Below are 25188 nucleotides of genomic sequence, written 5' to 3' on the forward strand. Positions count from 1 at the left end.
TTTCTTGATCTATAAACTGTTATAATATTTTGTTGTGTTTTGTTTGTATTATCTTAATTTCTAAATGATCTCTAACAAATATCTGTCTGTGATGTTTTGGAACATTTGTGTTATGCAATAGTTTATACTCCTATATTTCTTTCAATGTTGAATGTAGTGTATATTGTGAAATATTCTCCAATTATCTCCCTTTTTTTAAATTGTCAAAGCAGATTCTTCATTAAAAAGAACTGATTTGTTGTGCATTTTGTTTTGGTAACTGTTTATTTTAATTATTGATTTGAATTTCCTTTGACATTATTTTATTTACAAACACTCAGGTATTAAAACAAATCCTTTAAAGACTAATATTGTGAAGATGTTATTTACAGAACATCTTTTTATCTATAAAGTGATATGAACAAAACCATTCGGTTGAAATAAAATTTATTCAATCATGTATGAACCAGCTGGGAAAATTCTGAAAAAACCTGTGTCTTGACTTGGCAATTTTAAAAAATATTTATGTAAAGATTGACACTAAATAATCAATTTAGTCTAAATTATGTGTCAAATTATGTTTAAATTAAAAAAAAATAAGCAAGAACCAGTTTGAATTTTACACTTGATCTGATAGCAAACACAACTATGCCATGGATTAAGAGCATAATACAGAAACAAAGGAGATAATCCAGTTAAAGTAGCATTTTATTTCTTAACCTTTTGTTTGGAAAATCAGTCTTTTATAAACACTGTGACATATAATATTTTTGATACTCTTATTTTATGCAATAAGATTGTAGTTTTTGTTTGTTTTAATTTATTTTTTGAATTGATTGTTTATTTATATTTTTGTAATAATGTAATAAATACATTAAAACATGTTTATTTTCTTTACAAGTCTTGAAAGTAAAATAACAAAAATATGGAACTCTGAGGAAAATTCTCCACGGAAAGTCCATAAAGGCAAATGGCAACCTCAAAAGTTCAAACACATAAATAAATGGATAACTGTCCTATTCCTGACTTGGTATAGGCATTTTCATACATGTATGTAGAAATGGTAGTTTAAGCCTGTTTTTAGCTCACCTGGCCGGAAGGGCCAAGTGAGCTTTTCTCATCACTTGGCGTCCGGCGTCGTCCGGCGTCGTCCTGCGTTAACTTTTACAAAAATCTTCTCCTCTGAAACTACTAGGCCAAATTTAACCAAACTTGGCCACAATCATCATTGGGGTATCTAGTTTAAAAATTGTGTCCGGTGACCCCGCCAACTAACCAAGATGGCCGCCATGGCTATAAATAGAACATAGGGGTAAAATGCAGTTTTTGGCTTATAACTCAAAAACCAAAGCATTTAGGGCAAATCTGACATGGGGTAATATTGTTAATCAGGTAAAGATCTATTTGCCCTGAAATTTTCAGATGAATCTGACATTCCGTTGTTAGGTTGCTGCCCCTGAATTGGTAATTTTAAGGAAATTTTGTTGTTTTTGGTTATTATCTTGAATATTATTTTAGATAGAGATAAACTGTAAAAAGCAATAATGTTCAGCAAAGTAAGATCTACAAATAAGTCAACATGACCAAAATGATCAGTTGACCACTTTAGGAGTTATTGCCCTTTATAGTCAATTTTTAACCATTTTTCGTAAATCTTAGTAATCTTTTAGAAAAATCTTCTCCTCTGAAACTGCTGGGCCAAATTATTTGAAACTTGGCCACAATCATCATTGGGGTATCTAGTTTAAAAATTGTGTCTGGTGACCCCGCCAACTAACCAAGATGACCGCCATGGCTATAAATAGTACATAGGGGTAAAATGCAGTTTTTGGCTTATAACTCAAAAACCAAAGCATTTAGAGCAAATCTGACATGAGTAAAATTGTTAATCAGGCTAAGATCTATCTGCCCTGAAATTTTCAGATGAATTGGACAACCTGTTTTGGGGTTGCGGCTCCTGAATTGGTAATTTTAAGGAAATTTTGCTGTTTTTGGTTATTATATTAAATATTATTATAGATATAGGTAAACTGTAAACAGCAATAATGTTCAGCAAGGTCAGATTTACAAATAAGTCAACATGACCAAAATGGTCAGTTGACCTCTTTAGGAGTTATTGCCCTTTAAAGTCAATTTTTAACCATTTTTCGTAAATTTTTAATCTCTTTACTAAAATCTTCTTCTCTGAAACTGCTGTGCCAAATTGATCCAAACTTGGCCGCAATCATCTTTGGGGTTTCTTGTTTAAAAAATGTGTCCGGTGACCTGGCCATCAAACCAAGATGGCCGCCACGGCTAAAAATAGAACATAGGGGTAAAATGCAGTTTTTGGCTTATAACTCAAAAACCAAATAATTTAGAGAAAATCTGACATGAAGTAAAATTGTTAATCAGGTCAAGATCTATCTGCCCTGAAATTTTCAGATGAATTGGACAACCTGTTTTTGGGTTGCGGCCCCTGAATTGGTAATTTTAAGGAAATTTTGCTGTTTTTGGTTATTATATTGAATATTATTATAGATATAGGTAAACTGTAAACAGTAATAATGTTCAGCAAAGTAAGATCTACAAATAAGTCAACTTGAACGAAATGGTCAATTGACCCCTGTAGGAGTTATTGACCTTTGTAGTCAATTTTCAATCTGCTTCCTTTGTTTAATATTCACATAGACCAAGGTGAGCGACACAGGCTCTTTAGAGCCTCTAGTTTAGCTAGTTAACCCTCTCATTGGTATGACAGTTGCATGCAATTTCATTATATTGATAACTATGTGTGAACAAAACTAAACAGACATAATAGGTAAAGAATGTCAAAAATAGGGTTACATCAGTCAACATTGTGTTATATAAAATCAATCAAATAAGTCAACAAAGAAAAACCAAAACAGCATATAGAAAAGGTAGTATACCATATCATCATCTGATGTGATGTACCTGTTTCTTTAATTATCATTTACATGCCTAAGTAGCAGAGTGCATTAATGGTGGCCATATAATGTTTCAATCATTTATGTTTTACTTTTCAGTCATGGTAATAAGTCTTAGAATAAAGCTGATTGTACAGATACAAAAATTTATTTGTCAGCGATTAATTCTGATTGGTCAGCTAAAAATTTCTCCTTTTTAAATAAATAGCCTTTTCTTCCAAAACTTTTGTATTGAGAAACATTTGTCATTCATAACAAAAATATACAATTTTATAAAGTTGGGCCGTCTCAAATTTGCTCAAAGACCTTCTTTCACAGCACTTAAGTTCAAAATGAATCCTACAAAAATCACATTTCCTAAAATCAGGGTTGTAAACAAACTTTCACATGGGAGAGTTTTCAAATATTTCTTTTTTATGTAGATGTATGTAAACTGTTTCAAGTCAAAGCCTTCTTCTGCTGCTTTTTCATTCTTTACTTATACCCTGATGAGATGTTGATCAAACACTTATATATAAGCTAGAATTGATCTGGAGGTAAACTAGACATATATATTTCCTGATAATTGAGTGTCTTTATACAATGTTGAGCACAAAGCTGACCATTCTGAAAACGTAGTGAATTATATGACAGAATAGATTATAAAAGATCTGTTATCACCGCCAAATTTCATTAATAACAAAAAAAAAACATTTGATACAAGAGATATTTACTGAAGAGGTCCCTGAAAATGGTGTTGAGTAACAAGTTTTTCAAATTGTAAAGATTGAAGGATTTGGTATGCATAGCTTCAATCCAACCATTTTATCTTAAATATCCTGTACCAAGTCAGGAATATGGCAGTTGTTATCTAAAAGTATGTTTTTATGTATGTTGCATTGTCATTTGTTTTTTTGTTGCACTTTATTGTTTTTATTGTTTTCTGTTATATTTGATGTGCTTACCTCAGTTTTAGTTTGTAACCCAACTGTTTTCCTCTTTATTAATTTATGACTTTTGAACAGTGGTATACTGCTGTTGCCTTTATTTAGAGTAAATGAGGCAACATCTGGTCTTCCCATATTTGTTGAAGATGTATGTAATGAAACACATTCAATTTAATCTATCTATAGTGAGCCATAATAACTATAAACAACACAAAAACAACTAAAGTTTAATTAAGCCATCAAAGACATACATAAATTAAAACTTTATAAATCTGTTTCTTAGCATTCCTTTTATCAATTTGAATCTAAATTGTTTAACTAAACCACAGTCCACTTAGTATGAGGCTCCAGCTGGTCTTACTGTAGATTTTATGGACTCTGGAATCTTAAATTCACCAAGTGATGGAGCGTAATAGTTTTCACGGACATATGGTGCTGTAATAAATGGGCACACTTTCTCAAATGAGTGTAGTTTGACATTAAGATCTTCTAATGTTGGGCATCCAGTCAATGTATCTGAAACATGCTCCTGAAAAATAAACAAATTAGGTAAATATATGATGAACTAAAGTCACATCAGATAGCTTTATGTCCAACAAGTTATTGTTTAATGCACATAAATTCTATCAATCAAAGTTCCTTTAAGTACTGAAGGGACGCAAAATTAAATATTGCATTTAATCAAAGCATTGGATGTAGTTGATTCAATTCAATTACAATTCTGGATAAAGGAAGAAAACTTCTATTTTTAAAGATGACTAACAATGACAACTTTAATATTTTTAAACCAGATATTACATTCCTGGACCTTGCAAAAGTTATGTAATTTTCTTGACAATGTAACATTCATTTTGTAACTTCAATATCTGAGCATATATTTCATTGATAAGTGTCTGGAAATGTTCATGGATAGGATGTATAAAATGTTATGATCAATGCACTATATTTTGTGTATCTCAAAGGTAGTGATAAACTCTGGAAGACTTAGATATCAAGTCAGTATCATTTAGGGTTTTTGATTGCATTTCATGCAATCTTTACCCAAAATATGGACATAGTTTACAATTGACAACCAATCTAAGTTTAGTGCCAATATGATCAACTTTCTAATAAGAGTGATACATTTCCTTAAAAAAAAAAATCATTGCATTTACTTATGAGTAGAAAGAGATTTCTATACAGATTAGAATGTAATTTATGGAGACAGTAAACACTAGTTCTCAACCAATGAAAACTGTTCATATCTCAGAACTGTTGTACTTTCTTTTCCTCAACAAAACTGTTTTTTATACTAGTTGAACCTTCTTTAAGTGCAATGTTTTCTGCTTTTTACCGGGTGATTTAATACTTTTTGTCATTTTTTGTTGGAATGCTAAAAAAATATAGACAAGCTTTCTATTGAAACAGGTGAAAAATGTGACAGTATTCCTGTCTGTGATTTATCACATTCCCTATGTAAGTTACATGTAGATAATTAAAACAACAGATATCTGCAGCCAGCTAACATACAGCACCCTAAGACCTTAATATGCCACATACTGCAGATTCATTAATAATTTCTAAATACAAGTTTTCATGAGTAAAGGGGAACCATAAATTTTGGAAAGGCTTGTATGCAGACTTATGCAAAACCATCAACAAATCTGTTTCCATGAATATGAATGAATACACAGAAAATACAGTAATCTTACCTTCTCAAGTCTGTCCAATACAAATCTTGGATATCCATGAGATAAAAACTGAACTTTGTCAAAGAAATGGGCTCTTGCTCTGAAAAAGTATTAGTAAATATTAAATTACTAAATGGGTATTCACACAATGCATGTTGAAATTCTTTGTCACTTCAATAATATACATATTTAGGAAAGACTGTTCAAATTCAGAGTATTTCCGGTAAAGACCGATTTTGGCCTCAAATATCAAGTTCATATAACGAAAGATTTTAGACACTTTTAAAACACTTAAGTGTCTTTTTCAATTGATTCGATTAGTTTAAGTGAAAGATTTTATCATTAAAAAACGCACCGATTTGACCTTAAGGTGGCTCACTAGTATAAGATTTTCAGAAAAAAAATAAACATTATTTTTTCATTACAAGTTTTATTTATTATCTTTAGTAGTTGTTACTTTATCATATGGTACAAAAAGATCATTCCAAAATGCTAGTTTCCCAGTTATAACTGGACATAACTCTAAAATGATAAGAGACTCACTACCTTTTCAAACTCTGTCTAAGAGCTTTGGTTATTAGTATTGTGTATAAGTTTCATAAAATGTGTATGATACAAACTTTAGTAAGAGTGTGGAATAGATAAAATGTGTATGATACAAACTTTAGTATGTGTGGAATAGATAAAATGTGTATGACACAAAATTTAGTAAGAGTGGAATAGATAAAATGTGTATGATGCAAACTTTAGTAAGAGTGTGGAATAGATAAAATGTGTTTGATACAAACTTTAGTAAGAGTGTGGAATAGATAAAATATGTATGATACAAACTTTAGTAAGAGTGTGGAATAGATAAAATGTGTATGATACAAACTTTAGTAAGAGTTTGGAATAGATAAAATGTGTATGATACAAACTTTAGGTAAGAGTGTGGAATAGATAAATTTACAATTTTTATTACTAAATATAATAAAATATAAGCATAAACATATTCAATAATCTTACTTAAAGTAGGGCCCAATTCCACATATATTTCCTGTTGGATATCTGGCACATTTATAGATGAAATCTAGAATATCACATAAATAGTAACTGCCAGGCCTGAAATTAACAAAACAAACAAATACTTTTAAATTCTCATTATATCATAAGCAGTCTACAAAATTAAACAAATATAATTTGATAAGCTTTCAATTGACATATGTTTCATGGGAAATACCTATATTTATCAATTACACTAACAGTCACATAACCTTTTTTGTAAATGTATTTACCAGAAATGATGTACGTAAAAATGAAATTCAATGAAAGTACAAAAAATGTACAAATGTATTTACAAAATAAATAATTTTTGCAATTGTTAGTCCTGTATGGTTTTAATTTGATTCATTTATACATGTGTTTTGGAGATTAGTGTGACATTCATTTTTGCTGAACATTAAGTATACATTGTTGTTTAGGGGCGAGCTGAAGCCCGCCTCCAGGTGCAGGATTTTGAAGGTGTTGAAGACCCTTGATGGTCTATGGCTGTTTTCTACTCTTGGTCAGTTGACACTATTCCTCTTCCCATTCTCACTTTTACTAGGATAAATCATGTATAAACCCCCCTTAAATGAATTGAACTTAACTGTGTTAGAACTTGGAATCAAAACACATGGTTAATTTAGTTTATATTTTCCCTATATATATTTTTTCATGTTCTTTTGAGTATGTTTTTTTTTACCCAAATAAGGAACCTTAATAGTAGTTGTCCAATGCCAGACATAGAATTCTGTTTTTTAAATGATTTTCATCATTTGGAGAATTTGGTGGTAATTGCAGATTTTTGATTGTTTTTGCTAAAGGAAAAAGGGACAATAATGACTTTATATGGCTCAAATATTACAGCAAATTTGACCGATAGGTCACTTGATCTAAAATACATCGCTGAAAAACTATGGTAAATAGAGTTGAGAAAATACATTTTTGTTTTTATATTTGATGAAGTTTCAACCCATGGTGATAGTTGTATATAAAGCAAAATTTCATATTTTTTTTCCCCCATAATATATGTAAAAAAAATTTCTTTAAAAATATGCAGTTACTTAGTTGAGCATGCTATTTCCATCTAGGAAAAAGGGATAGAAATCCTTCAAAACAGCATTTTCTTCATTTTCAGGAGTTAGGTGCTATGATGAGGTAATTATAATTTTATAACATAAGCAAGTGATTAACTATGTTGACTGGTTCTATCAAATGCAAACATACATACAATTTTTACCCCATTTCTTACCCCACAAGTTCAAAGGTCTTTCCAGCTGCATCAGGATCATTCAATGCACTAATAACACCATCAGTAACATCAGTTACCTGTAATACAAGATTAAATAATAGTTTCAATGACCCTATAAACACATTATTTGTTAAAACAAGGGCTATTTCATTAAAATGTATGTGGGAGGGTAGGAAGGAAAGTTTCATTATTGAATTTGGGTCATGGGCCTTTTTTTAAAGTATGTGTCTATTACCATTGATTATGCAAAATTATCTAAAAATGGTTCTAGGGATATTTTGAAAGTCCCTTTCTACCCTCCCACATATATTTTTATGGAATAGCCCTAAGATAAATCAGGTATATACCCCCTCATAATACTTTGAACCTCAGGTCTTGATAGTGTGTTTATGTAGAATTTCATTCACGGCTTCAAAACTAAAATCAGTTTTACAGACATTTGTTTTAAATGTCATCAGTTTCAAATTCGAATTCAAAATTGATGAAATATTACATTTGGAACTATTGTAAGAATTGCAGTATAACAAGCACAACCGTACATTATCAGATAATAACAAGAATGTGTCCATAGAGGCATAGACTAGAACATTGATGCCCCATCCGCTCTATCATTTTCTATGTTCGGTGGATCGTGAAAATGGGGATAAAACTCTAATTTGGCATTAAAATTAGACAGATCATATCATAGGGAACATGTGTAATTTATCAAACACTAACTCGACCAAAAACTTTAACCTGAAGCGGGACACACTAACTAACAGACGAATGAACAGATGGACAAATGAACAGATGGACAAGAAAAGACAGACAAACCAACGAACAGATGAATGGACACAGACCAGAAAACATAATGCCCTTAAATGGGGTACATAAAGTATACAAGTTTGAGCTTTCTAAAAAGCTATGGACTGCTTAGCTCTATCCTAATTTAATGTAATATGCATGCATGAGGTTGTTGATTTGGTATTGGAAATTTGGTATTTTAGATATTGATTGCTATATAAAAGATTTACTTTAAGAGTGGTGTTATACATCAATGCTTTTAATTTTTTTTAATTACTTGTGGAAAATTCAAAACATTTACAAATAGACACGTCTCTTGATGAACACTCTAGATGTGTGCCTAGATTATCAGAAGTTATAAAATACAGATAATGCATTTTTGTAAACATTGTTTAGCAAAGCAAATCATTCATATTGCAGATTAACAAAGCAAATAAACATGTATTAATAATTGATATTTCAATATTGACTTTATCTGTGAAATATATGCTTAATAAAATGAACATGACCCATTTCCTTTCTCAATTTTATGAATTAATGACAGTTGATCAGAACTGAAATACACATAGTTAATTTTCCAGCATTTGATGTCCTGAGACTAGAAAAGTCTGTTATCAATTATCTCATTTAAGCCAATAAATGTTGCTGTATCTTAGCCGCATCATAATGCAACCAATCAGAATCTATATGTGATCAGTAATTAATTCACAATGGTGTGTATGTCGACTGAAACTAATAGCTCCGCACCGTGATGCGAAGCAAAAAACTACTTGTACAAGGCTTTGAAACAAAGGATAGAAATGCTTGGCAAAGCATGAACAAATATGTAAACCCATTTTGAAGAAAACTTACATAGACTGGTTTTTTAATTGTCTTTTGTCCCTTCTGCCATAATGGAGTCTTAAAATTTACATATCTTCTCACTGAAAAATTATGATAAGAGGGTATATTTATTCTGCAAATAGCAACATTTATTAGACAAATTAAGTACATAAAATGTATAGCATATATATATGAATGATCAACAAGTAAAACTGCAAGTTACTGCTCTCTGATGATACCCCCACCAAAATATTTTGGTAAACAGGAAGTTGTTGAGGGATGAATCTGAAAACACATCACATGGTATAACTTACTAATATAAACCCTGAAACCAAATTTCAGAAATCCTTGTCCAATAATTCCTGAGAAAAATGACATGGAACAGACAGACTTACGGAAGGATGGACAGACAGAGGAAAACAGAATACCCCTCTTTTTTAAAGCGGGGATATAATTACAAGTATGTCTGATTTCCAGTAGAATAAGATGGTTGCCTTTACCTAATCATTTCATGTTTCTATCTGATTATTCAAATGTTTGCACTTGTCAAAATATAATTTCTTTATAATTGGAAGTTGCGTAGGTACAGATATTATATAACAAATCAGAACAGTAAGAGGAAACCATGAATCCAATACTTGACATTATAAAAAAAAATATTCAAAAAAATTCTTTGATCAGAGCAAATGATGAAACCAAGAATTTAGGTACGCTATCAGACATAGCAACATTTTTTAAAACAAGTGAACAAGAACTACTGCTCACTAATTATCATACCCCAACCCCACTAAAAGTATGTGGTAAACAGGAAGTTGTTGAGTGATGAATCTGAAAACCCTATTGCTGACTCACATAAACCCTGAAACTAAATTTCAGAAATCCTTGTAATGTAGTTCATGAGAAAGATGAGACAAACAATATTTAGGGGACAAATGAACAAACTGATGGATTCCATCAATCTCTGGTGCAGAGGTCACATATCTGTTCTGTTCAATACTTTGTAACACTACACTCAATATTAAGTAAAGTATTGCGGAGCATGTATAGAACGGATATGAACTCTGCGCCGGAGATTGGAATTCCATAGAACCTTTTTTTTCACTTAGAAGTAACTTGTTCTAAATTTAATAAATTGCACAGTTATCAATCCATTTTATCCAATGAAAACAACTTACATCTACTAATGTAGTATCTTATAAATCTATCTTCATCACCAAATACGTCTGCTGGTCTGAATATGATGGCCTCTGGGAACTCTTCTCGTACAGCTACTTCTCCTGCATACTGAAACATATAATTAGCTTTAAATAGAAATTAACAGTATTATTGCCCATATAGAAAGTCCATTTACCAATAAGCTTCTGCCAAGTTCTGGCAAAGTATTTTAAAATTCTATCAACATGATGAATTTATTGATGTCTTAAAAAGACTTGGACTCCTTACTGTCATGACTGTAGCTAAATGTAAACTTTAAAAAAAAGTTTTTTCTTCACTGAAATTTATACAAAAAAAATTAAAAAGAATATATTCCTAATTCTAACCTAGTGTCATAAGGCAGAATGTTTTGCTTCACCCAAAAATGCCACAGACTCAACGATAAAGGGTAGACAAAGGGCTAATGTACTGATTATATAAATAACCTTTGTATCTTACCTTACTTTTGAGGAAATCTGAGCCACCCTTTTTCAAACATTCTGGTGGGTTAGGACTTGCATTTAATGAGGAAAAATGTAGCAATTTTTTAACTCCAGCTTCTTTTGAATATTTTGCGATTTTCCTAGCAGTGACATTATGTACATCATCGTAATTAAAATTTCTGAAATGGAAAAAAAATCAATATCAACAAAAATACTTATAAAATACATCTTAAAAATGCGGAACAAAGTTTCAAAAATAAATCAAACACATGTTACTGCCAAGCAAGGAACACTTAACAGGCTTTTATTTCAACTTGGAATTATTTTTAATTATAGAATTTGCATAATTTTTTGTGCTTGAAGTTTTTACTAAATTCCATGATTATTTCGTATTATAATGCTTTGAGCGATGCATAACACTTTCCATTCAACATATTTTGTATAGATAGTGTTGTGCGCCAAACACATGAAACAGTAATAGTCTATGTTTTTCAAAAATAAGTCAAACACCTTTTAATGGTGTACAATGAACATTTGCTATCATAAATGAACAGAATAATAAATACAATATTAAAATAGTCTCTGTTAAATGCATTTATATCTTTTTCGAACTAAGGGAGATTTAGAGCTTGATGTCATACCTTGTTTCAAATTCTCTTCCAATGAGGTTGACTACTGCAGTAGAGTATTTCAAAACTTTTCTAATGTCATCATCATTTCGCACATCAATTTCCTGTCAAAAGTAACACAAATATGATAAAAAAACAAAGAGTAACCGAAGAATATTGTACCAATAACTTCCATGACCATTTGGTAAAATATTTAAAGCTTAAAATTCTAATGTTTAGTTTTTTCAAAAAGAATACTAAAGAAATAGTAAACCACTGTTTGTGAATTTTTTTTTATAAATGTTGAAAAGATGGATTCATATAATAGTTTGTATTTGAAGAAAATATATAATATCTTTTCACATCTGAAAATGTAGTCAAAATAATAAATGGGAGGATTTCTAATTACCTTACTGAAGACCTTATACCTTGATGGTCTGATTTACAATCAATTTACAGAATAACAGATAGCTTGTGAAAACTCTTAGGAAGAACTCCACAGTAACTTTCAGAAAATTTGGACCCCTGGGGTATCCTATAACTAGCTTAAAGTCCATTTCTGTGCATTTTTGCTTTTTATAGTAAATTGTATACTTCTCAATGCCAAATAATAATTTTAACTACTGAGAAAATATTTCTTAAACCCCAAAATTTCTATAAATCCTGCTTACATGCATAATTAATTGTCCTAAATCTGCGGAAGGCTTCATACCCCAACATCTAGCATCATCTCCTCGCCATGGTAATATAATCTGACTTCCTGTCTTTCCTAAAATAAAATAAATATGTAAAGTCCAGGGTATAATTTGATAACAGTTTAAAAGTCCTGACTTCATGTTTTAGAATGAGAATCAAGAGATAAAGGTACTTAAGGTATTTAACAGATGGTAAAAATTGTGGCTTTTGTGGACAAATAGTAAAGCAAAACTAAAAATCAGAATAAAAGATTTAAGAAAACACAAATATAACATTTGATTTGATGACACAGTTTGACAATAGCATGACACAAAGGGATATTAACCAGGTTTAATTCTCCTCTTTTGATCAAAGTTTTTTTCTGGTAAATAATGTAAATTTTGGCAAAATTAACATGAAATCTCTTTATTGTTTGACATCAAAGTCTGTGACAATATTGTTAATTTACTTGTTTGAATTGGGTTAGGATCAAGCTTTAGGTCACTGAGATAAAATAGAGAATGGAAATGGAAACCGAAAAGCAGAAAACAGGAAAAAAAGAGTACTCTTTTATCAATCCTTTGTGTGTTGTAAAATTTTGATATTTGTTTTGGTGCTTGATACTGATTTGATGAGTTTGTTCTTACAAACGTTTGTTGTTCTGTTAGATCACTTTTCCTGGTAAGATAAGAGAGTTCTGAAAATAAGCAATGGTTGGTTGTAATTATGAGAACTATAACTGTTTTTTGTTGACTTTTCAAAGTTGTCTTTAAATCTATAACTTATGCCTCTGATTATTTACATATGTACTTCTGAACATATCCCATTTTTCTCCTCTTTCTTCTACATGTTCTATAGATGTCTTTACCATATGGGTTTTGTCCATTGTTAAATGCAATACAGTGATCTTATTTGTAAAAGGGGAAATATGAAAATAAGGCAGACTATTTTCTAGACACTTAATTATGTTAATATACAACCTTGTTCAAGGCTTGTAAGATTAAGAATTTTAAAACACTAAATGGTGCACCATGAACACATGATTCAATTGACACAACTTCATGTTTTAAACTGTTGAAGAGTTGCAAAAAGCTGACAGGTATCTTCAAAGGGGGAGGGGTCCTGATCCTGAAATCCTGGGCTTAAATATATGATATCTAGAGGTCACGAATTTAAAGAAATTTAAATCTCAACATCCCGAAATTCAAAAAAAAAAGAATTCATGGATCCCGAAATCCTCAGCTTAAAAACACTCAATCCCAGAGTGCTGATAAAGGTCGGACCTCCCATCTTCAAAGCCTTAGTTCATAATTTAAACATAATGTCATATCCTATCTGATTATAAAACATAATTATATAACTTTACCTAATCTATTCACTATAAATCTTCCTAAGAATCCAGTTGATCCAAAAACCGTAACTACTTCTCCACTGAAAGACGATCGGCCACCAGTTCCTCTCTTGTAGTTTTGTATAGTAACATCACTTCTATCTCTTTTCTGCACTGTATAGTAGCCAATACATCTTGGCAAGTCTTTCCCTACAACATAATAAAAGAAAATGAAACCAAATTTCATAAATTTCATGTGTACTACGCTCTTTTCTGGATTAACCATAAGCTTCATTTGGAAAGCCAAATATTAGAAAGCCACTGATACATGTATATATATATAAGAACCAAAAATTTTCAAGATCTACATCTTAAGAAAACTTTACATTGAAAATTGATTATTAATACAAAGTCACTGGACCATAACATAGAGAACAGTGTCTCAAAATTGCCATCAAACTGTAGATAATAATGTAACTTTATATAGAATATCAATGATCTATCAAAAGTAGTTCCTATCAAACTTAAATAAGCAGAAAACTTAACAATTATTGAAGCCATCATCACTAAAATTGCAGTCAGCATAAAAACAATCACTATCTCCTTCTTTCCATTGAGAAAATTATTTATCCCCCATAGTTCAAATGAAGTGATTGTAAGCAACTATCAGGCAACCATCCAATATGGTTATTGAATAAATATTTGTATGATAATATATATTTGGAATGTGTATTTTTTTTGTGACCTTCACTAATGTCAAATTGTTATTTTCTATTTTCTGTCATAAAAGATATACCAATCAAGTACCAAAGTCAAATGAAAATATTCTAAAGTCAACCATGTGTGACATATAATTATAGAAATTCATTTGTACTGTTATACAGTAATGTCAGTAGATGCACATTGTTGTTAAGTAATATTCCTTTTAAAAACAAACATTGACAAATTTATATCAAAAACAATTACTGCATTTACATGTAAATCGCATGTACCTGTATGTTTAGATTGAGTTTAGTAATTTCAATTGATATTTTACAGTGTGTCGTTCTATGTGGTAATGTTACACTTGTTTCAGGGTAGGGCAGCTGGTGTAGGGTGAAGGATAGCGTCTATTAAAAAGTTCAAACCAACTGCATTTGTTTGCACCTGTCCTAAGTCAGGAACATGATGTTCAGCATGTTCAGTAGTTATTTGTTGATGTGGTTATACATTGTAAGTGTTTCTCCTTTCTTGTTTTTATACAGATTATACCATTAGTTTTCATGTTTAATTGGTTTACACTACCAGTAGTCATTTTTGGGACCCTAAATACATGTAGCTTCATCTTACATGTAGGTAAGGTGTGAACCAAGGTTGTGTGTTCAAGGCTGTTCATAGACTTATAATGGTTTACTTTTACAAATTGTGACTTGGATGGAGAGTTGTCTCATTGTCACTTATACCACATTTTCTTACATCTAAGTAATACGATCATAACAATGCTTGATGGTGTACATGTAAACAAGCTGACTAATCATCATTTAATTAAATCCTATAATTGATAATGAAATATGACAGAATTTTATAGAATTTGATAATTTCTCAATGGTGATCAAAAGTGTACAATACATTTTGTACATTAAAACTAGACAGTTACTAGTATATATAAGGATGGTCATGGGGGTACCTTCATGAGGAATCACGGTAAAATTTCTTGCCAAATGACCTAAACAGTACTGTTTGGTGCATCACGATAAAATGTGCACTTTCTTAAAGACAATAAAACAATCAAATAATTTGACCAATGACGTTAATTTTTCTTCGAAAACAAACGGTAACAATAATTATTTGAGACTTCTGACGAATAATGGTAAGGATATTTTGACTAATCAATGTGACAATATGATAGGCGAAAAATATATATATAAATATATATAAAATATATTTATATTTATATTGATGATTATATATTCTTAAAATGTTTATTAAATTGAATAAAATAAATACAGGGGAATATCTATTAAGAAAATCATGACCTTGTAAAAGGTTGTTCAATTGACCGCTACTGCATATGAAATATTTACATGCAGATCATGAGGTGACATGTAACAATTAGTTAAACACTGGACATACGTGTATTGCATACCATGTGGAGACATGTAGCAATAACAATTAGTTAAAACACTGGACATGCGTGTATTCTTTGATCATTAATTTCCAGGTTGGCCAAAACATGTCAATTAGAGTCAACTTAATAGATATTCATCCCTGTATCTTTTAATTTAAGACTATGATGGTCAAATTAATAGAAACCTTGACACTGTTTATATTCTGTATATATACTTGTGTATTTTACTGTATAGAGGAGACCGTCCGTTATGGACACTGGTCCAGACGGGCTGGAATAAACTACTATTCCAAATAACCATGTGTTGTGTTACATCAAGACAAAATTTTAATCAATTTGAAGCTAACGGCAGTCAAAATTTACCTTTTGACGCCTGACGGTAAAGGGCATTCCTGTCCTTCTATATGAATGGTGAATTTCTATGAAATAAATCTCCGAAATCAATACACCTTATCCCTAATCCCGGCTAAGCTGGCCGCTTGAACTTTTGACGTCTACAACAATCACTTTTCCATTGTGGCGTCAGATATTTTGTTTTATGACGTCAAAATTTTACAGGAACCTGTGTGATATCCAGTAATGGCGGACAAATAGCGATAAGGTGTATAACTATAATTTATCATGCATGAGCAAAAAAATACACACGAATGGGACAGCTCTAATTTTAATTAGGTGCCGATCTGTTATATTGCCGGAGTGTCTCTCTCAGGTGCCGAATTATCTGGGCCGAACTATCTATTTTTTTCAATATAAGTCTACATAATTTCAAATTTTCAAATTATGTACGAAGCCAGGCACCAGGGGCAGGGATGGTTTACAAATGAACAAAGCCCATTGCCTTAATCTGTGAATGACTATGATACTGGTATATTTGTTTCTTTGCATTTTTTATGTCAGTGCAAAAGAAATGTGTATTTTAAAGTGAATCTTACGGCCAAGACCAATGACCTGTCTCACGGTCAGAGTTGCCATTCTTGGTTGACAATGTAATGTAGAAGCTTTCTTTTGAGGATGACAAATTCGATCTTTTAAACACTTGAATGATCTTACTTTGATCTATATCAATAAACGCTTGAATCGATACTGCAATTTTCTTGATTTAAAACGTTTAGACGACATCATCTTTTAAAATTTTTACTTAAAAGAAAGGAAAAAAAATAAAAACAAGGAATTTTGAGACAAATTTCTTCAAGACAATAAGGCATTCCTGAGCAAATTATAAATTAACAAAGAGGTAACAAGATCTTCTTCATTAAGGATAGAGAGTACATCCAAATTTTGTTCTAACTCCAAAATGATCCAACATGAACATGATGAAAAATCATTGTATTCTTCACTAAAAAACTGTTGTGCTGACATCAGTTGCAGAATGTCACAATTTAAATTTAAAATGAAGGGGGTCTCATTGGGGGTTCCGATCCCAGACCCCGCTTACTGTTTTGTCAGATTCCTGTATCCCAATTACACTATCATATGTACGTAAGCAATTGTCATTTTTTGTCCTTTCCTGGGTCCTGCAAGACCTCATTTCCTATTTTCACGCCACAATAATTTGTCTTTCACGTGTCACGCTTACAAAAAATTGGCAATCCAACATCACGCTTAGATCCCAATGAGACCCACAATGAATAGGGTGAACGGGTATGTAGTGATAGTCCGATGTTTTGATAGTCTGACAGTTCGATGGTCCGACAGTTTGATGGTTGACAATTCGATGGTCCGACTGTTTGATGTTCCGACAGTTTAGTGGTATTTCTACTTCATATTTATGTGGGTTGGAAGTCATGTACCGGATTTGAGTACTGCGTATATATGATGAATGACAAGGCCGTAACTAGGCATCTTATTTTAGTGAGGCAAACCAATTGAGCCGAGCGAAGCGAGGCGAAATTTTTTTTTGGAGGGTATGAAATGAATGGTGCAAAATCCTGCATTCTAGGCATTTTTAGAGAGTATGATAATGTTTTGAATTTGGACATTTTTTATATAAATTTTTCATATTTTAAAACTTTAACTAACACCAAATGTTTTACAACTTTATTTAAATTTATATGTAAGATAATCATCCAAATATCCCATGATTTGAGTCTGTTGCCAGAATTAACATAGAACAAACATCGATTCAGTAGAGATGGCCAAATTTTTTTTATGGCTGGTTCAGTCAAATCGTTTCAGAATCATAATTTGCTCTGCTGATATTCATTTCACGATGAACATGGAGCATGGCAAGACCGCACAATCTCTCGCCACTCATGCATCCAAGTTTGCAGTTGTTTCAGGCAGTCTGTGTTTCCAAAGGTAGCAGATTATCAACACAATGATCAATGTATTCTTCCAATTCATTCTCCATCAGCGATTCGGTAGAAGCATCGGTAGTATCAGTTTTGTTTGCAAAAACGAATTATCACAATCATACAGTCGCAGTCACAAAATATTAAACTCGCTTTTATGCTTACAAAGAGTAGACAAATTAGGGATAGAATGAGATAAGATACATGTATATGATTCTATCTATAGAGTAAGTATATTATGATATGGGTACAGGGGAATTGGAATCAATGGAGGTTTCGACGTTTACATGTAGGTTCGTAATTTCAAATTAATTCTAGAAATAGTTGGTGGTATTTTATAAATTTCTATAAATTTGGGGGTGTCTGATTCCGAAACCCCGAATATAAAGAAACAAAATTCCGTAGACCCGAATAACTAAAGACAAAATCCTGAGTTAAAGGTTCTACCATTCCTCAATAATATCAAATTGGAATATGGGATATTTTTTCATTTTTATACGACCGCAAATTTTGAAAAAATTTTCGTCGTATATTGCTATCACGTTGGCGTCGTCGTCCGAATACTTTTAGTTTTCGCACTCTAACTTTAGTAAAAGTGAATAGAAATCTATGAAATTTTAACACAAGGTTTATGACCATAAAAGGAAGGCTGGTATTGATTTTGGGGATTTTGGTCCCAACATTTTAGGAATTAGGGGCCAAAAAGGGCCCAAATAAGCAATTTCTTGGTTTTCGCACTATAACTTTAGTTTAAGTTAATAGAAATCTATGAAATTTTGACACAAGGTTTATGACCACAAAAGAAAGGTTGGGATTGATTTTGGGAGTTTTGGTTTCAACAGTTTAGGAATTAGGGGCCAAAAAAGGGCCCAAATAAGCATTATTCTTGGTTTTCGCACAATAACTTTAGTTAAAGTAAATAGAAATCAATGAAATTTAAACACAATGTTTATGGCCACAAAAGGAAGGTTGGTATTGATTTTGGGAGTTTTGGTCCCAACAGTTAAGGAAAAAGGGGCCCAAAGGGTCCAAAATTAAACTTTGTTTGATTTCATCAAAATTGAATAATTGGGGTTCTTTAATATGCCGAATCTAACTGTGTATGTAGGTTCTTAATTTTTGGTCCTGTTTTCAAATTGGTCTACATTAAGGTCCAAAGGGTCCAAAATTAAACTTAGTTTGATTTTAACAAAAATTGAAACCTTGGGGTTCTTTGATATGCTGAATCTAAAAATGTACTTAGATTTTTGATTATTGGCCCAGTTTTCAAGTTGGCCCAAATCGAGGTCCAAAATTAAACATAGTTTGATTTCATCAAAAATTGAATAATTGGGGTTCTTTGATATGCCAAATCTAACTGTGTATGTAGATTCTTAATTTTTGGTCCAGTTTTAAAATTGGTCTCAATTAAAGTGCAAAGGGTCCAAAATGAAACTAAGTTTGATTTTAACAAAAATTAAATTCTTGGGCCTCTTTGATATGCTGAATCTAAACATGTACCTAGATTTTTGATTATGGGCCCAGTTTTCAAGTTGGTCCAAATCAGGATCTAAAATTATTATATTAAGTATTGTGCAATAGCAAGTCTTTTCAATTGCACAGTATTGTGCAATGGCAAGAAATATCTAATTTCACAATATTGTGAAATTGCAATTTTTTTTTAATTAAGAGTTATCTTTCTTTGTCCAGTATAGTAACCAAGAAATATCTGCAAGAATTTTTTTTAATTGGAGTATCTTTCTTTGTCCAGAATCAACTTAAATCTTTGTTATATACAATATACAATGTATATTCACTTTTTACTACCAACTGATAAATTTAAATAATCTTTACCATTCAGTGATAACAAGCAGTTTTTTTACATCTTAATATTTTATGATGTATTTAAATGAGTAGTAATTGTTGCAAACTCCATTAGAATATTTTAATTGAAATTAGTTTTGGAATAAGGGAAAGGGGGATGTGATTAAAAAATTGGGTTCAATTTTTCTCATTTGAAATTTCATAAATAAAAAGAAAATTTCTTCAAACATTTTTTTGAGAGGATTAATATTCAACAGCATAGTGAATTGCTCTAAGAGAAAACAAAAATTTTAAGTTCATTTGAATACATTCATTCTGTGTCAGAAACCTATGCTGTGTCAACTATTTAATCACAATCCAAATTTAGAGCGGAATCCAGCTTGAATGTTGTGTCAATACTTGCCCCAACCGTTCAGGGTTCAACCTCTGCGGTCGTATAAAGCTACGCCCTGCGGAGCATCTGGTTTAAGGTTAAAGAAACATGGATAAAACTAATCCATGCATGTTTCATATTATTTATATTTTATATATCTGTAAAGAGAAAGATTAAAGTTCATGAAATGAATATGCAGATAGGACTGCCTCCTTGCGATACCCAGTACTTGATTTGTCAGTCTACCGTTTTTAGATTGTTCTAGTGAAGTTATATGCAATACTCAGACTCTGTTACTGTAACAAAAAAATAGTTTACTAGAATTATTCCTTCATTACCTTCACTGTCGCTTTTCCTTTTTCTGCAAGAGCATGTTTTAACTAGAGATCCATGATGATTATATCTACTATAAGGAAATGTAATTGAGAAACATAGTTTAAAGGGAATAATGACCAGTTATAGAAATTAAGGTTGAGACAAAACGACAAATGACTTTTATTTTCATATGTATATAAAAAAAAATCGTCGTCGAAATTTTAGTGAGGCAATTGCCTCACTTGCCTCAAGGGTAGTTACGGCCTTGAATGAATCATGAACTGATCTAAAAGTAAAAAGATCCTAACTGGAGGGAAAATTGAACATGACTTCCAGTCACTTGTGTGTGTTAAAGACCTCCATAAGTCAGTTTTGGTCACACATGACTGTTTTTACTGTATTCACAGTACTCATTTGACTGACTAGTGCTGCCCCATGGCATACAAATCCTGCACTATTTCATTTTGAAGATAGTTGTTTCTTAAAGGGTCCAATATTACTAAGTTACTAAAGTACAGTACTACCTGTGACTTTATCTTATTAATGGTGGCCATAAAAATTATGTTCACCATGGTGGCCCTATATGTTCATCATCATACCCCTTGTTACTTTTTTAATACACAAGGTATTACTCAAAAACTAGTCAAGGATAAAGGGAAATCTTGAATGCATTGAAGTGTTAAAATTTTATAACTTACAGGTCAGGTGTCTCAGGTAAAATATACATGTATGTGTTTGTCAAATTTAATAACTGTGATAATGACAAGAAATTCAAAAATAAATTGAAATAATAAAACTAGTTGAACAAACAGCTTAATTAAAATTAATTTTCTAAAATGAAAATGGTTTATTATTGTAGATAGACTGATCTGCATTCAATATTATTTAACAAATGATAAAGATTGTCTTTAGGACTCATATATATGCTAAATAAAATTTAGGAAATTCATTATTTCTTTATTGAATAAAATATTAATAAGTATTAGAAATATTCATTACAACAAAATTTGATAATATTTTTATTTTCATTTGATATTTTAAACATGATCCATGTTTAAGAGGTTAAGCATTTCTTTTACTTTTTGTTCTTGGGTTAGAGACATTATAATGAGAAGGTAAATAATTTTCAAATGGATTATTTCAAAGTTGTTTTGTTAATTTTACAATCAAGGAATATGTGTTCTTCATTGACCTACAAGAGACACAGTTTACACATTTTATCCTTTTTAGGAATTTTATATTGTCCAATATTTTGTATTTCTAAATTATGACAAAAAATTCATTACCTATTGACACAATTAAGTTTACAGTTTTTATCAAAAGTTTTTATTTTTAGATTTTTCTTTAAATTCATTTTTTATTAAGGACTTTAAAAGTCTTAATTCATTCAAGTCCCTGCAATTATTAACTTTATCTAAAAGGCCTAGGTTGATTGAAATATTCTTTGTAAATGTATACAAATAATATGTATCATGCCAGTCCAGCACTCTTGACAATATAATACACTGAAAAACAATGATTTAATTAATAGACCATTAAAGTGTCACCATCTTTAGAAGTGCAAAAAAATAATGTAGTTTAAATAGCTTAAAATATAGGTTGAAATATGAAAGAATATTTTATAATGAAAATTAAACAAAAAGAATAAATTATTAAAGAAAGGGGTTATCCGTGGCAGACATGTCTGCGACTGTATTCGATTTCATGAATAACTTTAATAGGTATCTACCAACGATTTAAAAAAATATGTATATATATTTTTATAGAAAAGATATTGAACGTATTTTGATGTTAGCATGGAGTTTTAAACCGAGCAAAGTCAGAATCAGGAGGGGGAGGGGGTATCTGTAAATTAAGTAAAAACAATAACCACAGGGATTCAGTTTTGGTAAAGTTAGGTCTGTTGCGTCTCGAAAGCCAGGTAGAACGTCTTGTGCCTGCATGTGATTAGTCTATATCATATCTGGTTGTATATGTCAGACTATCCAACCATTGGACTATTAACTACGTGTATTTGACTGTCGGACTATAGAACTGTCAGACTGTCTAGCGGAGCCCGTCTAAACATGTTAAAAAACTGTTCAACATAAAACAAAAATCAAGGAAATCTTAGCACAAGTAATAAAACTGAATATATTAAGGAATAAAGTACTAGAATTGGATTTTTTTATCAAACCCTTGGCAGAACAAACAAGCTTCATATTTCAGAAGGTACTGAGAAGACCTGGTTACTTCATACCTTGACTTTGCAGATACATTACATGTATGTATCTCTGATAAGTTGTCCATGCATCTTTAATCATATTTTGTTTACTTATATTTTCAGGTGCAAAGATAACTAAATTATAAAAGTTTGAGGGTTTCCCCATCAACTCATCTACCATCAGAATGTCGTACATGTTACAGCATCTTCACAATGGATGGCAAGTGGATCAGGCAATTCTGTCGGAGGAGGACCGAGTTGTTGTTATTAGATTTGGTCACGATTGGGACCCTACGTGTATGGTGCAGGACGAAACATTATACAGATGTGCTGAGAAGATGAAAAATTTCGCCGTCTGCTATCTGGTTGACATTACTCAAGTTCCTGATTTCAACAAGATGTACGAGTTGTACGATCCTTGTACAGTTATGTTCTTTTATAGAAACAAACACATCATGATTGATTTGGGTACAGGTAACAACAATAAAATCAACTGGGCCATGGAGGATCCTCAAGAATTCATTGACATTGTTGAAACTTTGTTCCGCGGAGCCAGAAAAGGAAGAGGTCTTGTAGTGTCACCAAAAGATTATTCTACTAAATATAGATATTGATACAGTGTAATCGTTACAAACATGTATGGATATTGTTGTATTAAGTGTTTGTTAATGAATGAGAGAGGAAATTATTTCAGATATCATTGAATCAACATTTTGTTTTTTAATCTTATTTTTCTGTCAAATATCTCCATTTATTTCTCAAGTATTAGTTAGAATGGTATTTCTTGAGAGTATAGACTTTTTTAACAGTACTTATGAGAAAAAGTTGATAAATGTTATTTTTAAATCCTTCTTTTCTTTTATTTTTGTGGCTGAAACAACTTTTTAAATTTTTATTCTTTATAGACAATGATAAAATGGTTAAAATATATGATAAATAAACACATTTTTGTACATATACATGATGTACAGAGCACCACATATACAGGGTTTCTTTGAATCTTGATTTAATTGAAATATATGTAAAATTCTAAACAAACATGACATATTGTAAACAAAATACATACACTATCTGTAATATGTAAAACTTGTGCTCTTAAGACTATCTATGAGACAAAATTAAAATATCATGACCAACGTATAATTGAGTTATTTATTCTTTCTTGAAAATAATATCACAGCGAGATCACAATATCATAACAATGAACATACCAATGTACACAAAGTGTTCATTTTTGCTTAAGTGAATTGTTATACAACTGCCAAAATTTTAAAAAAAATGGTCGTATATTGATATCAGTGCGTTGTTGTCCATGTCGTCAGCGTCTTCCGAAGACAGATGGTTTACTGATTATACCTTTAGTACAGGTTAATAGAATTTTTTAACACAATGTTTATGACCACAAAAGGAAGGTAGGGATTGATTTTGGGGGTAATGATCCCAAAGGTTTAGGAATAAAGGGCCCAAATAAGCATTTTTATACGACCGCAAATTTTGAAAAAATTTTCGTCGTATATTGCTATCACGTTGGCGTCGTCGTCTGCGTCGTCGTTGTCGTCGTCGTCATCGTCCGAATACTTTTACTTTTCGCACTCTAACTTTAGTAAAAGTGAATAGAAATCTATGAAATTTTAACACAAGGTATATGACCATAAAAGGAAGGTTGGTATTGATTTTGGGAGTTTTGGTCCCAACATTTAAGGAAATAGGGGCCAAAAAGGGCCCAAATAAGCATTTTCTTGGTTTTCGCACTATAACTTTAGTTTAAGTAAATAGAAATCTATGAAATTTTGACACAAGGTTTATGACCACAAAAGAAAGGTTGGGATTGATTTTGGGAGTTTTGGTTCCAACAGTTTAGGAATTAGGGGTCAAAAAAGGGCCCAAATAAGCATTATTCTTGGTTTTCGCACAATTACTTTAGTTTAAGTAAATAGAAATCAATGAAATTTAAACACAATGTTTATGACCACAAAAGGAAGATTGGTTATGATTTTGGGAGTTTAGGTCCCAACAGTTTAGGAATTAGGGGCCAAAAAGGGACCCAAATAAGCATTTTTCTTGGTTTTCGCACCATAACGTTAGTATAAGTAAATAGAAATCTATGAAATTTAAACACAAGGTTTATGACCATAAAAGGAAGGTTGGTATTGATTTTGGGAGTTTTGGTCCCAACAGTTTAGGAAAAAGGGGCCCAAAGGGTCCAAAATTAAACTTTGTTTGATTTCATCAAAATTGAATAATTGGGGTTCTTTGATATGCCGAATCTAACTGTGTATGTAGATTCTTAACTTTTGGTCATGTTTTCAAATTGGTCTACATTAAGGTCCAAAGGGTCCAAAATTAAACTTAGTTTGATTTTGACAAAAAATGAATCGGTTGGGTTCTTTGATATGTTGAATCTAAAAATGTACTTAGATTCTTGATTATTGGCCCAGTTTTCAAGTTGGTCCAAATCTGGGTCCAA

General features: G+C 31.3%; 2 protein-coding genes across 2 annotated transcripts; one reads left to right on the forward strand and one right to left on the reverse strand.

The window, feature by feature from the left end:
• Positions 1–4047: 4047 nt before the first annotated feature.
• On the reverse strand, positions 4048–16777 carry LOC134683005 (NADH dehydrogenase [ubiquinone] 1 alpha subcomplex subunit 9, mitochondrial-like). Its single transcript, XM_063541996.1, has 11 exons — positions 16669–16777; positions 13666–13839; positions 12296–12393; positions 11658–11749; positions 11033–11195; positions 10555–10663; positions 9410–9480; positions 7775–7851; positions 6508–6603; positions 5524–5602; positions 4048–4361 (listed from the first exon to the last, which is right to left on the reverse strand). The coding sequence occupies exons 1-11, from the start codon at positions 16706–16708 to the stop codon at positions 4167–4169; spliced, it is 1194 nt and encodes a 397-aa protein (XP_063398066.1). The 5' UTR covers positions 16709–16777; the 3' UTR covers positions 4048–4166.
• Positions 16778–16813: 36 nt separating this feature from the next.
• On the forward strand, positions 16814–23860 carry LOC134683007 (thioredoxin-like protein 4A). Its single transcript, XM_063542000.1, has 2 exons — positions 16814–16970; positions 22845–23860. Exon 2 carries the CDS (start codon positions 22907–22909, stop codon positions 23333–23335), a length of 429 nt encoding a protein of 142 aa, XP_063398070.1. The 5' UTR covers positions 16814–16970; positions 22845–22906; the 3' UTR covers positions 23336–23860.
• Positions 23861–25188: the final 1328 nt, after the last annotated feature.

The sequence above is a fragment of the Mytilus trossulus genome, chromosome 9 (assembly GCF_036588685.1).
Source record: "Mytilus trossulus isolate FHL-02 chromosome 9, PNRI_Mtr1.1.1.hap1, whole genome shotgun sequence".
NCBI classification, from domain to species: Eukaryota; Metazoa; Mollusca; class Bivalvia; order Mytilida; family Mytilidae; genus Mytilus; species Mytilus trossulus.

Excerpts from the sequence above, each read along its gene's own strand:
- LOC134683005 (XM_063541996.1), bottom strand. The coding sequence starts at position 16,708 with ATGGCAACTCTGACCGTGAGACAGGTCATTGGTCTTGGCC. Across the intron at positions 12,394-13,665 it reads ATTTATAGTGAATAGATTAG|GAAAGACAGGAAGTCAGATT; the intron begins GTAAAGTTATAT and ends ATTTTATTTTAG. Across the intron at positions 5,603-6,507 it reads GGAATTGGGCCCTACTTTAA|AGCAAGAGCCCATTTCTTTG; the intron begins GTAAGATTATTG and ends ATACTTTTTCAG.
- LOC134683007 (XM_063542000.1), top strand. The coding sequence starts at position 22,907 with ATGTCGTACATGTTACAGCATCTTCACAATGGATGGCAAGTGGATCAG.